The sequence below is a fragment of the Rhipicephalus sanguineus genome, chromosome 3 (assembly GCF_013339695.2).
Source record: "Rhipicephalus sanguineus isolate Rsan-2018 chromosome 3, BIME_Rsan_1.4, whole genome shotgun sequence".
NCBI lineage: Eukaryota > Metazoa > Arthropoda > Arachnida > Ixodida > Ixodidae > Rhipicephalus > Rhipicephalus sanguineus.
Window position 1 is genome coordinate 213,054,331 of NC_051178.1, and position 16,129 is coordinate 213,070,459.

The following is a 16,129-nucleotide window of genomic DNA, read 5'->3' on the forward strand; positions in this document are numbered from 1 at the left end:
TTGGCGGATTCTAAAAACTTTTTGTGGCAGTCGATTCGTGAGGCAGTGAGCTCTTTTAATGAAGCCATTAGGCAATTTCTTGGAAAGGTGTTGCAGGGCCTCTTTAATAGAAAAGTACGTGAAAATTAAGAGTTTCATTCCTGAATTCCATGCCCCCAGTGCCTGAAAAATAACAGCAGTGCGACATCATGGATGTCAGTTTTTCTTTTTTTGGTATATTAGCCACCTTGGCTCCATAAAACTTGCTGAAACTTGCCATGGTAAGTCTATTTCTCCTGGAATACAATGTGATTAATTTTTACCAATAAGTAATTACCGTTAAAACCTACAATAGCAAAATTGCGCAGCAATGAAATATTTTTCTGTCCCTGGAAATGCCCATAGCAATTGTTTTATCTCGCATTTCTAAACAACAAAATGTTGCTAAACTGCAATCTCGCAACAATGGAAAAATTTACGGGGCATTTTCCCACTCATCTACTAGCACAATGCCAGTATAGTGCAAGAAACTGGCTGAGGTTTGGCTTTTGTAAAGCTAGTTATCAGCAGTGAAAGGTATGTTTGGCGCGGTTTTGCAAAGGCTATGCACGCCGTCTTTCTGTTAGGCTTTATTGCAAGTCTGATTGTATCTCCCTTTGTGTTTCTTGAATGCTGACGAAGGCAGTAGTAGTTAGGAATGGTGGCAACTCTGGTTTCTATATACTAACATGCTAATCTGGCCTCCCTTTTCAGCAGGCAAATTTGCCTTTGCTTGAGATTTTGCTGCATGCTGTCAAGCTATATCTACTGGACAATGGGATTCAGCCTGTTGCTTGTGCTGAAGCACATGCACAGATGACCCGGCCGGTGCGCCATCCATTGAGGGACCGAGTGACCAAGCGCCATCGAAGCAGCCGTTAAACCTTCACCTAGCCACGTGGTGCTGCAGCGACGGTGCCTCTCCGCAGTGGATCACATGGCGCGATGTCACTGGCACTCCGGTGGCTCAAGGTCATTGCGACGTGATGATTTACCTTGCAAGACGTGGCGTAGGAGAGCTTACGCTCTAAAAACGCTCAAAATTTTGTTGCTTCACACTTTAATTGCGTAAAGCCCTGCCACACTGCACTTGCGTGGGCAACGCCATCTTTGTTTACAAAACCAGCATAGTGCTAGAAGCCTCTGCACGCGCCAGACATTGTTATCGCTGCCCTGTTGCCCATTTCCGAGCCACCCAAGAGCCATTACGTGCGCGGTCAATGGCACCACCCTGGCCACCTGAAGATCTGCACACACTTGTGCCACTGCGGTAAGCGTTGTGCCTGAAGCACTGGCCGATGCAGGGGGCACACTTCGTCCCCGCAGCAGCGAGGTTTCCGATAACGTCAGTGTCAACGACTTTATTAGTGCTGATGATGTGGTCGTTCACAAAGAATTGCCCAACGAAGCCATTGTAAGCAGCATGTGTGAAACAGATGAGTCCCAAAAATGGCACAAGCAACGGGGAGATGACAACCAACCCACGAAATGTGTTCCGACGTGCTTTTGACACGATCATGATGTCACAGTGGGCAACCTGCTGCGTTGCAAAGGAAAGCCTGTGCATTTACTACATGGCAAGCGTCGACAAGGCTAGCTAACTGAATTTTGGCATTAAATTGTCGATTTGCTTAACGATTTACTATTTGTACTGTGTTATTGTGTGAAAACTAAATTCTCGTGATAGTGAAATCTTGCAGTTTTCCTGTCGGTTTCGTTTTTCTGGAGTTCAACTGTGTGTATGTCTCCGCAGGAGTTGTGAAAATCTACGGCACTATGACAAATTAGCGCAGGGACTTGGGACAGTGGCGCCACTCGCATTTTCTTACTTACCAAGCGTTGTCTCTAGGCATTCTCGAAGGGTAATGTTTCAATACGAGTGAAATTATTTTTCTCTTTAGTACTTTTTTTCTTGGATATATTGATTTTTCATTTTGATAGTCTGTACAAAACAAGTAAAATGCATCTGCATAGAGAGCCTTCTGTTTTCAATAATATTAGAATGTGCTTTGCTCCTGGAGACTACCGTATATACTCGCGTAATGAACCCACTTTTTTCAGAAATGTTCATGCAAATTTGGGGGGAGGGTTCATCACGCGGAAAAAAAAAATTACGGTAGGTATAAAAGTTAAAATTTCGCATGACGGTGTTCAGAAATTCAATAATTATACCTCAGTCTTTCTTTAAAAAGTAAGCATTTGCACGCAATGTATGCGAAAAAAAAAGCTTTATTGATGACACCAACCGGCCACTTTTTGGCGCTCCTACTCGCTTCCATCGCCGTCAGTGTCTTCCTTGCTTATGTTGCTTGCTGCTGCTGCCTCGTCATCGCCAGAGCACAGCGCATCGTCTTCTGTACCGTCCAGGCTACTGGAGATCCCAGTCTTCTTGAAGCTCCGGACAATCATATCGCTTGGAATCTGGCTCCATGCATCCAGAATCCAGCGGCACAGCATCTCGATGGACGGCGTCCTTATTTTACCGGCAGGAGTCAGGTCGTGGTTTCTGTCGGCCATCCACTCCGTGTACAGCCGCTGCACGTTGTCCTTAAAAGGCTTATTAATGGAAACGTCAAAGGGCTGCAGCACGGACGTCAGGCCACCGTCCACCGGGGATCACCGCGATGTACTTGTCAGTTAATGCTATTGAAGGCTTACTAACAGAACCCCGATGCGAATGCACGGTGGTTCTGTCAAAAACATTTTTTTTCCGAGGACCAAAGGGGGGGGGGGGGTTCATTACACGAGTAAATACGGTATTTCCAAATTATAGCAGTTGTGAAACTCCACTCTGAAACCCTGACGTGCCCATGGGCTAATCTGTGGAAAATAGCAAACCAATGTGCTACCTGGGAGCGACGACACTGTAGTCTTGGTTGTCACAGCAAGAATTGCACAAAGTATTTTCAAGAAAGGTCGAAGATTTGTGCGGCTGTGATATCATCTGCAAAAAGTGATGTCTACTGCTTGCTTTATCAAGCCTGCGGTCTGCTGCGATGCAAAATACAAAAGGGTGCCATTTATTAGTCTGCGTTTTCGCCTACAGGTAACACCACAATCAGCATACCTCCCTGATAGTGGCCAGTGGCGTGGCCAGATTTTGTTATGTGGAGCCTATGGGGATTTTCGCAATTTGTACGATTGAAGAACTCCGATTGCAACTGCATCTATGACCATTTTGCTCTTTCTGGTGTTTTGTATGCAGAAAGTTTGCAGCTGGTGACCCATTCTTCTGGCCAGCCGGAAAGACTGGCAGTGACGACGAAGAAGGCGATGCATGGAGACCACGGAGGCCACCCTTGAACCCCGGCAAGAAGCAAAGCCTGCCTCCTCCTCAGAGAAGCTTTGGAGAGACTGCTGGTAAGCACCAGCACAGCACAGCATTCAGCCGTCCTTCTGCCAAAAGTGGACCTCCACAGGCCTTAAGGAAAGCCCCTCCGTCAACTGGCAACCAGCCCAGCTTAGAAAGCTCGGGTGAGTGTATGGCCATTGCTGCCAAGTGAAGTCTTGTTTAGTGCAATTGCACATGAGAAAATACACACGATTCTCATGACACACGGGGCTCTCTCCAAACCAAGGCCTTCCAAGCAGCCCAAAGGCTGACTTCCATTTGCTGGCCAGTGTTTTATTAAATGCAGAACATTTCTTTGCGAGCCAATGGCACTTTGACCATTTCTGTTTATCTATCTAGCCAAAGTCTACGTCTGGGCTTTCTCAAGGTCGTCTCCTTAACTTGGTACAGTAGAACCCCGCTGATACGTTTTTGAAGGGACCGTAGGAAATAAACGTAAGAGACGGGAAACGTAAGAGCCGAAAAACAGGAAAAACGGCAAAATATTTAGTGGTACAGAATTTTATTTCAATTCTTAGGAGCAGCGCGAAAATTGGCGCGCTCAGCCGCGATCTAGTCGATGGATAGAAACGCGGAGCTTAGGACGGCCTCATCCACAGAAATGTAATCAACGTATGTGATTTTTTAACACCAACAGCTGTAGGCATGAAAGAACTAAGCACACGCAATCACGATCGGCACGGCGAGTCCGACCGTGAACCGCACGCACGACCATGCGAGCTCCAACCAGCTCGAACTCCTCCCGTTCTCCGACAAAAACGATGATGATGAGTCTACGCCAACGCGATGGCAGAAGTGAATGCCAATCTCGAAGGCCTTGCTTTCGCAAGCAATTACGTCATACACGCCATATTTGTGCAATACAAATCTCAAAGGCTATGCTTTTGTCAATAGTAAATGCCGATCTCGAAGGCCTTGCTTTCGCGAGCAGTTACGTCATAGACGCCATCTTTGCAATTTGAATCTCGAAGGCCATGCTTTTGTTTGCATCAATTGAAAGATTCTGTTGCTTGCGCCTCTCATGCGGCTAATATTACGGTCAAACGAGGCCAAGCTGCGTGAAAATACACCATGCCGCTCTCTTTGGTAGTCACTCGGTCGGCTCCGAGCGCACTTCGCGACGTATCATACGGGAACGGTCCGACAGTTACGACGTAACAGCGGGGTTCCCAATACATTGTATCCTATGGGAGCTATGCCGGGACCGGCGGAAAACGACGTAACAGCTGGGAAAACGCAGCAGTGAGGAACGTAACAGCGGGGTTCTACTGTATATACCAAAATTAAGCATAAAAGGGCATGAATGTATGATGAACACAATTAAGAGGTCGCGCCAATAATAACGTGACGTTCTTGTTGTGTACATCATGAAACCCTTTCCCCCAGTCGTGGCGCTCACCCACATATCACGACCCATGGAAAGTGGGTATACACCACATGTTATTTACACTCTGTGTCAACCCACGAATGGCAAAATTAGACTTTAGAAATCTAAATGTGATGGGTTAAAGAGCGCGTGTCATAGAAAATCTGGATGGATGCAAGGAACAGAAATCACAGTTCGAGCCGGAGTTGAACCCAGGCACTCTGCATGACAGTGAAGAATTCTACCACAGAGTCATGACAGTGCTTGGAATTGCTTTGGAAAAGAACCCTATAGAGGGGCAACGTCACTTGTGGTTGCAGTGTTGGCTATCAGATTTTTATAACAATGTAATAAACAATACATATTACAGTACACCTATGACTCGGCAAGGGGTCAAGCGTTGCTCGACCTCCTGTGTAACACACTGACAGTGACACGCACGTCATTGCATCGTAGCGTGTACTTTGTTTCGACAAAACTGACGTCTGGGTTGCAGTTCAAGTGCTGGCGACACATTGTACCATAAGCCACCTTTTATTCAGTGTAGTCAAAGGGCCTGGTAAGCCCACAATGTGCGCACAACCACTCAATTGAAAAAGGGCAATTTCCATTTCATAACCCTTCCGCCACCTTGCTGGATTCTTCAGAACCGATTTGAAATATTTTGTGTCCATGTGTCTAACATTGTTGATTAATATTAGAGCTGTGCGAATAGCAATATTTTGGATGCGAAGCGAATTCGAATATTTAAGTGTGAGTGCGAATCGAATAGAATATTTTTAGAATATTTCTCGAATATTTTTCAAAACTTGGAAGCGAAATTGCAGAAAAAAAAGTTGGAGAGGATTCCTAAGCATATTCTTGTGAGATGGCAACATGAAAGTGTTTCTTTTCGCTAGGTTGATGAAGCACTGGCGGGGTGGTGTTTCATAGTTGTCTTATCAAGAATAAGGCAATGTAGAGGCCAAATTGTATTTACGTACTACATGATTTGGTGCAACAAAAGTGTTGCCAACAACAGTTTACACGTGATAGGCAGAGATGCCGTTTTCTCAGCCTCTCCTCCTCTTTCAACTTCTGTGCAAGCCCAACTGATGTGGCGGACAAGGGTGTGCTCCCTTCAAGTCCGGAGTTCCAAATCTGCCTCGTAGACGTCGATATATAAGAACATCAGAAATTTTCGATGCTAAAAAGCTTTGGCTTCCGATTTTTCGGACTTCCTGCCCAAATTTCAGGTCCGAAACAGCATTAGTTGAGCCCCCACCTCTGCCACATCTTTCACCTCCATGTTGGAACTAGCGTTTTCTCTTGAGTTAATACATTTGCGACAGTAGCGGGGCTTGAAAGACAGCTTTGCCGCAATACGGGGGTGTGATGAGGTGAAGCACATTGAAAAATCTAGGGACCACTTCCAATTGGAAGTTGACTGTGTCTTTACCAAGTTCGACCGTAACGGAGTGTGAAAGGCAGCTTTGCCGCAATACGAGAGTGTAATGAGGTGAAGCATATTGAAAATCTGAAGGAGACACTTTCAATCGGACGTTGACTGTATTTGTCTTTGGGAAGTTCGAATTGTTCGAATAGTAAAATTCCAGTGAGAATGGAATCGAATAGTAAACACTATTCGAAAAATATTCGAAATTTCGAATATTCACACACCCCTAATTAATATGCCCTTGCGCTGACAGTTGCTGGCTTCCTGGTTAGCTCAATTGGTAGAGCAACCGCCCCAGAAAGGCGTTGGTTCTGGGTTTGATCCCCAGACCAGGACGAATTTTTCAGCAGCTAAGAAGCTTTCTTTCTGAAAAATCTCTATTGATATCTATGTGGCTTCGTGCTAAAAAGGGTGGTTGTCAATTTCCCTTCGACCACCTTGCGGGATTCCGCAGAAGCTGTTTGCAGTATTTTGCAACTATTCCACTTACACACACATAGAGCCACCTCATAACACTTCACGTAAAAAAATAAAGATTACTGACTGCTTCGCATGAAGTTGATTCCCACAATACGTGGGATGTTCTGCAATTTTGTTTATGATAATGCTTTGCCACTTGACCTGCACTTCTTTACTACTCAAAAATAAACTATGCACAAAAGTCAGCACAAATTCGTGGAGATACAAAAGAATCTGATATTCTTGTAGACATGCACACTTGATGAAGATAAAAGTGAGGACAAGTGGGAAACAATATTGAGCTTGTTTTACACCATTATCGCCTAATATTATTTTAATTAACGTACTCAAAAAGGCCTGGCAATGTAAGAAATGTTCTAATCATAAGAATTATTTTGCCGTATTGCGGGGCATTATAATGCAAGTAGTCATTAAAATGATAAATTACGAGTATATGACCAAGGAATGCCGATTGCAAAAGGTTTTACTAGCTTTTATTTACAAATAAACCTCAGTACAATGAAATGCAGCCTAGACTGCTTAGGTGTAAAGCAAGTTAACTTGGCACTGTGAATATCTGTGCCACAAGCTGTGCGACATTTTTCGCGTATGTGCAAAACTTGTCAAGCAAGCAGCCATGCATATGCCAGTGATTCCACTCCTACACCAACTGTGCCAAAGTGCACCAAATTGGATTTACTGTGCCATCCTGATAAAATTGACGTAATTTGCGCTAAACTGTCTGGTTTTACGGCGTCTATCACAGGCATTCGCACCACCGGCAGGTCAAAACATGTGCAGCTTGACCTTGGGGCCACCAAAGTCACAGCCATGGAATAGAGATTATTCCGCGGACGAAACAGTGCTCACGTGTGCTTTGCAATTCATCCACAACTCCATGCACGGTGTTGATGCAGCTTCTGTTGCACAAGTCGGCTCGACGGCAAAAGGTGCTGTCCGCAGAGCCTCGTGACTTCTAGGCGAATCGGTGGTGATCAAGTGCGGTGGCGATTCATCGGCATAGTTTCTTCCAGAAACGCTGCTGGTAGCTTGTTTCATGTGCCGAATGGCTTGTAATTAATTCAATATTCAATCAAAAGGATCAAAACAATTGGCTGAGAAGAAAAAATGAAGTTTGCACTAGCTGTGTAAAGCTTAACGTGGCCTTTGTTAATAACTGAAAACATAGCGTACGCTAGAAGAAGAGAGAGACAAGAAACGGCGCGTGGCACGAGGATCTTTTTCTTTGGCTGGAGTAAACGGCAGCGTTGAAACGCGCTGCTCTATCTCTTCCGGCGTATTGTCCTTAAAACCAGGTTAATATTAGAACGAAGTCTTCGGATTTTACATTGTGGCGCCCAACGTGTTGTTTTCTGTTATTAACACTTCCGGCCCACGAATTGCTACGGGTGCATTCCTAGGAAACACAAATGTTGTATAGGCCGCGTGATTACTTTGCCGTCGGCTGGCTTTAGGTGACATGCACGCACAATGCTGTCGTTTCCCGTAATGTTCTTCAGAACACGTGCAAGTTTCCAACACAACTTGGGCACGGCATCATCACGCACTATGACTATGTTGCCTTCAGCAATACTAGTAGTGATGTCCACCACTGGCCTATTATGGGCGCTTCTAAGGAGCAATAAATATTCCTTGTACCAGCGATTCCAGAAGTCTTTTTGCATCTTTTGTCGCTGTATCCATGTTTTAAGTAGCTCAGTATGGGAGCTAGGTACCACGGCTGCAGTTTGTAAGTCAGGAAGTGCAGTCAGTCGCTTGCCATGCAAGAAATGGGCAGGTGTCAAGACTTTTGGTTCCTCTGGGGCAGGACATGAATACGTCAGAGGTCTACTGCTAATGACGGCTTCAGTCTCTGCTAGGACCGTGCTCATTTGACCATAATCTAGAAGCGACCTCCCTAGAGCTCTCCTCAAGTTTTCTTTCACCGACTTCACCATATGCTCCCAAAATCCTCCCCACCAAGGAGCACGGTCAGCAGAGAATTTCCACGTAATGCTATGAGCAGACAGATAATTCCCAACCTCACTTCCCCGAATAGTGTCATATACAGCACGAAGTTCGCGAGAAGCACGTTTAAAGCACTGAGCATTGTCAGAGTAGATCACTGAAGGAAGTCCACGACGTGCAATGAAACGCCGAAAAGCTTCCAACAAACTGTTGGCTGTTGAGCGCAAGACAAGCTCTAGATGAATAGCACGTACTACCATGCAAGTGAACAGTATGATGTAGGATTTTTGTGCCGGCTCACTCTTCAGGTACACTGGTCCAATAAAATCTACACCAGCAATGTCAAATGGTTTGAACACGTTCACTCGGTCGGTAGCGCTGCCATAGGAGCTGTAGCAGGTTCACGCGCACGAAGTACACCGCCCGATGACTCTTTTCACGCACTGCTTCCCCTTCGTCACCCAGAAGCGCTCTCGGAGTTCTGCGATGGTTGTTGCGACTCCTGCGTGAAGAAGCCTCCAGTGCAAGCCCGCTGCGATGAGTTCAGTGGCCATGTGGTTACCGGGAAGCAGGATCGGGTGTTTGATGCCTTCGTGGTACACGACGTTCTGAAGTCTCGTTTCAATTCGCAGCAAGCCATCCTCCTCAGCAAGAAAGGGGTGCAAATCCCGAATGGTCGACACCTTGGGGAGATCTCGTCTTGTCTGGAGGGCTGCTAATTCAAGGCCGAATGGTTGCTTTTGGGTAACGGACAGCCAATACTTTTCAGAAGCGGCAAGCTCCTCAGTCGTTAGGTGTTCTTGGGGGTTGGCCGGACGCGGCAGGCTGCGACGAACCTCAATATCCAAGCCGTAACTCGCAGTACCCGCTACCAGGAACTATATCTTGATAGGTCGAAAACAGTGTCCACCAATGTCGAGGATGCATAGAGCGTAACGGTGTCTACTGCCAAATCCTCTTTTACATCATCTTTTACAGCAGTCGGATTGGTGGTCGAGTGCTTGGGCCATTCTTTGCGTCTTGCCAACCAAGGTGGTCCTCGCCACCAAATTTCGCTGCCAATCAGCGACTTTATGGACGTGCCTCGGGAAACCAGATCTGCTGGGTTTTCTTTTCCAGAACAATGATTCCATTGGGAAGAGTCGGTAATACCTTGGAATTCTGTGACCCTTGACAAACTCTTGCTACTTTGAAGGGACGCCTCAGATCCAACCAAGCGCCACCGTTTAATCAGTCCAAAAATAGCATTTGGAAGAAGGATTGCCAGTGTGTCAGTTATGAACTTGGCTAGTCGGGCACCCATTAAAGCTCCAATAAGCTCAAGCCGTGGAAGTGAAAGCTGTTTTATGGGAGCTACTCGGGCTTTCGCCATGACCATCTGAACAGGTGCTTCATTGAGATTGTGCCGCAGGTAAGCAGCAGCACCGTAGGCGGCCTTGCTTGCGTCCGTAAACACGTGGAGCTCATAATGCAAGTCGCTGATTGACAAACAAAACCTGGGTACTGAAAGAGTCTTGACGTCAGAGACTTGTCTGCACCACATATCCTACTTTTGAGCAAGTCGAGTTGGAATTTCACAATCCCAATCAAGTTGTAGCTGCCAAATCCGCTGAAAGACGATCTTGGCGCGGATAAGAAATGGAGCTGCAAGACCGAGAGGATCGAACAGGCGAGCGGAAGTCTGCAAGATGACCCGTTTCATAGGCTTAGCTTCTTGCAGACGTTCAAGAACAGGGTCAACGTTCAAGCTGAGCTTCTCTGATCTGGTGTTCCACAGTAGTCCGAGTATCTTCGTGTGGTCTGGCTGCTCTATGCGATTTTCCACGTCAGTGCAGTTAGTTGCCCACTTCTGCAACTTCATTCCAGCCTTGGCAAATATTTCTGTGGCATGGTCGTATAATTTGCAGGCGTCCGATGGGGTAGCAACACTGGTGCCCATGTCGTCCACATAAAAGCAACTCGCCAACTTTTCTGCTGTTCGGCGATACTTTCCGGATACGCACTGGAAGTGGTACTGCAATGTCGCACTCAGTAAAAAAGGGCTTGCCGTAGTGCCAAAGGGCACGCGAGTCATGCGGTAATCGCGAACGCGATTCACGTCATGTGCTCCTGTTGGGAAGAAGAGGAAGAAACAAGCGGAAAGACAGGGCGTCCCTATCACACGGCTTGATTCCAATCTGCAAGAAAGCTTTCTGGACGTCAGCCGTGACTCCGAACTGATGCTTGTGAAAGCGCAGCAACATCTTCAACATATCGTTGCTGAGGTTGGGGCTTCTTTCTAAGTGGTCATTTAGTGAAGTAATTCCCGTGGCATGGGACGACGCATCAAAGACCACTCGGAGTTTCATCGTGGTAGACGATTCCCTTATTACTTCTCAGTGGGGCATGTAGTATTTTGTGATGGTCGCATCCTCGATGAGGGGAACTGGTTCCGCATGACCATCCTTAATATACTGTCTGACTGCTGCATGATAGTTGAGCAGAATTCCTTTGCTCTGAGATAGTCGATGAAGTAGGCAGCGGAGTCGTTTGACAGCTACCGCACGATTATCACGCAGGTCTGATGGCAGTTCCTTCCAAGGCAGACAGACCTCGTATCGTTGATCGCGCAACTCAATGGTTTCGTTGAAAGCTTTCAAAACCTTTTTATCATGGGAGGATGGTTCATCCGCATCTGTGATCCCTAAGCTTTCAAGTTGCCAAAACTTCTGCAGCTCTGTGCCTAAGCGTTCCTGCAGCAGTTCGTCGTTCATGCAGCAATTCGTCCGAAGTACACAAACGTTTGAGTTTGTGTGTGTATGAATGGTATCATCGTTGTTTAGGGGTCCTTGGAATGTCCAACCCAGTGCAGTTTCAATAGAAAGAAAACCTTTGTGATTATCACGCCAAGTGATGTCTCTTCCAAGGATCTTCCACAATTGGTCTGAGCCAATTAATAAGCTAATGCCTTCTTCTTGTGGAATATGCGAAAAGCAAAGAGCATCAGCCAATAGTCGACCACAATTCTGTAATCCTTTGATGAATTCGTGGTCTTGGGGTACTTCAACAATGACTTGACAGATGTGCCGTATCTCTATTGCTTCAATGACATGCTGAACACCATCGTACTGGCTTTGCAAGGTTACTTCAACTAGTTGTCGACGCACACTTCGACCTCCACGTTACGGTAATGTCAACTTCTCCTAGAACCCTGAGGTTAATTTTTCTTGAAACGTCTTCTTTAATGAAAGTGCGCTGGCTACCGTTATCCAGAATGCCTCTTATATAGCAGGAACCTTCTGTGCCATTTATCCATCCTCTGAATGTTTGCAAAAGTATGGTGTCAAGGTTACTACGCCTATTTCCGTCTGACACAGCGTACATGGAAGTACTGCTCGTTGCGGTGTCGTCATGTGAGCAGCTTTAGCATTCTTTCTGGAACACATCGAAGAAGCGTGTCTTCCTTGGCAATACGAGCAGCTCACCTTATGTCGGCAGTCTCTTGCCCGATGTCCCTTGGTTGTACACCTGAAGCAGCAGCCAGTCTTCGACAGAAGACGCTTTTTCTCCGAGTCAGGAATCAATTCGTCACAATCCAGCGTTGAATATGACTTTTGGCAGAAAAGGCATGCCTCCTCCTTCGTTAAGGCGCTGTTATGGAGGACTGCAGCTGATGTTGTTTGCCGAGTCTTACGGCTGCCGGAAGTCTGCTGTTCACTGTTGTACGACACCCGTCGCTGGTAGGTGGTCTGCTCCCTGCACTCGACCTCGATGTGAAGGTACTTGAGCAATTGCTGAAGTTCTTCTGAGCTCAGCGGGTTGTTCGCACTTGACGCTTCAAGTCGCTGCCGTCGGTAATATTCCACCATTATGTCTTGTGGAATTGATTTCATCAGCACCTCGCGCAGCATGGCAGCGTAGTTCGACTCCGAGACGCTGAGGCCTTTGAGACCCCTTATATTTACTTGGACAAAGTCTTAGAGGCTTCTGAGGGCGCTAGCGTTCGCTGACGTAGAGTGCGAAGGTTTTTGAGGTGTGTCTGCTCAATAATTCGCATGTCTCCGAAACACTCCTTCAAGGTGGAAATGGCGTTCTCGTAACTGTTGTGTGTTGTCGGTATGCCTGCAATAGCCTTTGCCGCCGGGCCGTCTAGAAGAGACCGGAGGTAATGAAACCGATCGATGATGTTAAGGCGTGGGTTCTCGTGCACGGAGTGGCGAAAGAGGTACCAAAATGAAAGCCATTTCGTAGGGGACCTGTCGAACCTCGTTAGGTCTAGCTTAGGAAGCCTTGCTCTGGTGACGACGGAAGGTTCTCTCGGGGCTGGTTGACTTGACAGAGCTCCGGTGACGACGAAGGTTCTCTTGGGGATGCTTGACTCGACAGAGAAGAGTCGGTTGGCAACTCACCGTTGGGACTTGATGGCACAGAAGATCGGAGAGTTAGCTCCCGTATGTGATGTCATAGAAGGCCAACACTCCCCGCAGCTCGGTCCTCGTACTCTAGCACAGAGTCGAAGTCCGCAAGCATCTTGTCATCAGTCATCTCTGCGTGCAGTGCTTCGTTTGCCTTGACGAGCTCGTCGGTGCTTTTCTCCAGGCGCTGAAGAATGCTGCGAAGCCCTGCCAGATCGAAATCATTAGAGGCTAGAAGGTCACAGACTTCATTGATGATCTTAGTGCTGTGTCGCCGCCGAGCTGCTCTCGTGCTTCGCAAGCGTTCCATGGTCCTCCACGAAAACCGGGTCGGGTTTTGGCACCAATGTAAAATCCGAAGACTTCGTTCTAATATTAACCTGGTTTTAAGGACAATACGCCGGATGAGATAGAGCAGTGCGTCCCAACACTGCCATTTATTCCAGCCAAAGAAGAAGATCCTCGTGCCACGCGCCGTTTCTCGTCTCTCTCTTCTTCTAGCACGCGCTATCTTTTCAGTAATTAACAGCCTTCTCGGCTGATGCTAGGCCACATAAGCAGGATCTAACCGCCGAATTCGATCTCGCTCTTGATCCGCAGCATAGTGAGCCTCACGGTAAGCGGCTTCTTCATTGGCCATGCGTACCTTCTTTGGCTGAGCACGCCTACACTTATAGGAGCTATTACGTATACGCGGTTGCTAAGCGACAGTGGTGACGTCACACCTGCTATGATGAGGCCGCACTAGCTACTGCACTGCTATAATGACGTCACGGCAGCCATGCACGGCTTTGCTCACGTCACACCAGCTGTGGTGAAGCTCGGCACAGCGGCTGCGCGGACTGTCTCCGTCAGTGGGCGTGGCTTGGCGGTTGCTGCTCCTCAGCGCATGCGCGGCTAGGCGAGGTTAAACCCAGGTGTTGTGCAGCTGTGGCTTGGTTGCTGCTAGGCAACGTTGTGGAGGGGTTATTTGCGCAGCAGCAACGTTTTACTGCGAGCTTTAACAGCGACCGTGTCAATTTTTAGCATCGAGGCGTGGGCGTCGGCAAGGGAGCGCGAATACGAAGAGAGCGGTCGCCCACCCCCGCCACTCCCCTAAGACAAAATCCTGCCGACGCCCATGCATTGAGGCACTGCTGTATGTCACGGCCTTTCTTTGTTGCTTCTGCTTTTTTTTTTTGAACATTTTATTAACATAAAGATTAGACATTTCTGGCAGGAGCCCCGTACTTTAATGACCACATAGTTGTATTTAGAGAGTTATTTCATAATATACAATACTATTGATCCAGTACTCTGTTTATGTGCTTGTGTTGGAAAAAAAAATGTCATTCCACAACATCCAATGGCATGATGCCCTTATTCGTGAATAATCCAGTGAAATAATGAGTTTTCTCTGCGAGATACTTATGTAGCTCACCACAAGAGTTCATAATAATTGCTCATGTGTCTGAATGCAACTAGCTTCTTCAGAATGTGAAATGAGCTGCAGTGCACTTCGCCACTGGAAAGCATTGTGCAGCCACATTGTCGTCTTTTTAAGCGAAACTTACAGATTTCAGTGATGGCGTAGTACACGAAAAACCAGGTGTACAGAAATGTGCCCATCAACGTTTGCCGGTCACATGCACATTTGTATGTGCCGTTTTCCAATTAATTGATGTTCTGTCAATTGTGTCAATCAGCTGTTTCTGATATCGCATTCTGATCTTTTGTCACGGTGACTTGTCATTGCACGTTGCCTGTATCAAGGTGTTGCGCTGCTAAGCACGTGGAGGAAGGAAACGGGGAGCATTGCACAATGTGAAAGAAAGGAACAGTGGTATGTCAAGCACGTAAATTGCAAAGCTTTGCTTGCCCCCATTTTCCCAATAGATAGGCTCCTGAATGTTTTATTTTTGAACCACGGTGATGGGTATTCATTGATTACCTGCACGAACCTAATGCTAAGAAAGCTATGAATGTTCGATAAGAAGCATCGTTATAAACCACTGTATTTACTCAAATCTAAGCCGATGTTATTTAAAAAAAAAAAAACGATGTGCAAAAATGGGGGGGTCAGCTTAGATTCGAGTACCATGATGAAGTTTTTTTTTTCCTGGCCTTGCGAATTTCGGGGGTCGGCCTACAATCGAGGGCGGCCTAGATTCGAGTAAATACGGTAGTTTGACTGTAGTGAGTGTTTCATTGAAGCAGAAGAAATGATCGTTGCTAAGCACATGAATGTTTATTTTTTCTATAAGTGATTAATAAATAACTCTCTCCTCATTCTTCTTTCCGCATGTGCCAGCAGACCTGCATCCATCCTGGGCAGCCAAGCGACAAGCCCAGAAGGCAGTGGTACCGTTTCAAGGGAAGAAAATCACCTTCAGCTGAAATTATAGTAAAATTCATTGCAACTGGAAGTGATGCCCAGACTTTCTAGCTGTTTGTAGCATGTGGAGCCTAAGTTACATGCATACTAGTTGTTCATGGGTGCCAAGTGTTCAGCGCTGGGCCACCAAGTGCAGCACAGGTTCATCTTCAAGATGTGGCTACACATCACGTGGCCAAATTTTCTGTGCTGAAAAGAAAAGTGACAATTTTTCTAGCATGCCAGGGCACGACATAGGCTGATGCACTAGTGATTCCGAAGCAGTGCCACTTCTGAACCATATTACTTGTGTAGTCATGGAAAGCAAGGTGGCAGAACGGTCGAGCACTCCCTCACTAAACCACAATGTGTGCAAATAAAAGAAGCACGGTACTACAGGACATGTGGGCAGAACTCCTGGCACAGCATTTGTGTCAGCTTGAGCAGGGCTCCCTGGAGCACGTATTGAAGCTGCAGAGCCCCGAATCCCTTGTAAAGGCCCGCTGCACCTTCCTCAGCCACTATGCACCGGAAGCAGTCCACTGGTCCTTGGTACTGGGATATGATGGCAGTCACCGAGCAGCCTGTGTCCAGGTTGTCCACAATGGTTCGCGTTCCCTGCAAGTACAACCTGCAAGAGACAGCAAGTGAAAAACATTTGCTAAGGCAATCACTGGATTAATAATGAAGCCAATGTTGCATTTATAGGCATCTCTGTACTCTAAAAGAGTACAGCTGTGCCACTTCTGGCCACTGTCACATGGAGGAGAGTCACGTGATCTCA

General features: G+C 46.8%; 2 protein-coding genes and 1 non-coding gene across 3 annotated transcripts in view; 2 read left to right on the forward strand and 1 right to left on the reverse strand.

Moving 5' to 3' along the window:
* The window catches only part of LOC119388261 (uncharacterized), a 27,665-nt gene extending 12,278 nt beyond the window's left edge, over positions 1-15,387 (forward strand). The window contains exons 7-8 of the mRNA XM_037655934.2: positions 3,224-3,492; positions 15,286-15,387. Of these exons, the coding sequence (XP_037511862.1) occupies positions 3,224-3,492; positions 15,286-15,368 (352 nt within the window). The 3' untranslated portion in view covers positions 15,369-15,387. The remainder of the gene's footprint in view (positions 1-3,223; positions 3,493-15,285) is intronic.
* On the forward strand, positions 6,434-6,507 carry Trnas-aga (transfer RNA serine (anticodon AGA)). The gene has a single exon. It is a non-coding gene; the product is annotated as a tRNA-Ser (tRNA).
* The window catches only part of LOC119388260 (mitochondrial outer membrane protein SLC25A46), a 28,004-nt gene continuing 27,147 nt past the window's right edge, over positions 15,273-16,129 (reverse strand). Inside the window, exon 9 of the mRNA XM_037655931.2 lies at positions 15,273-15,976. Within this exon, the coding sequence (XP_037511859.1) occupies positions 15,739-15,976 (238 nt within the window). The 3' untranslated portion in view covers positions 15,273-15,738. The remainder of the gene's footprint in view (positions 15,977-16,129) is intronic.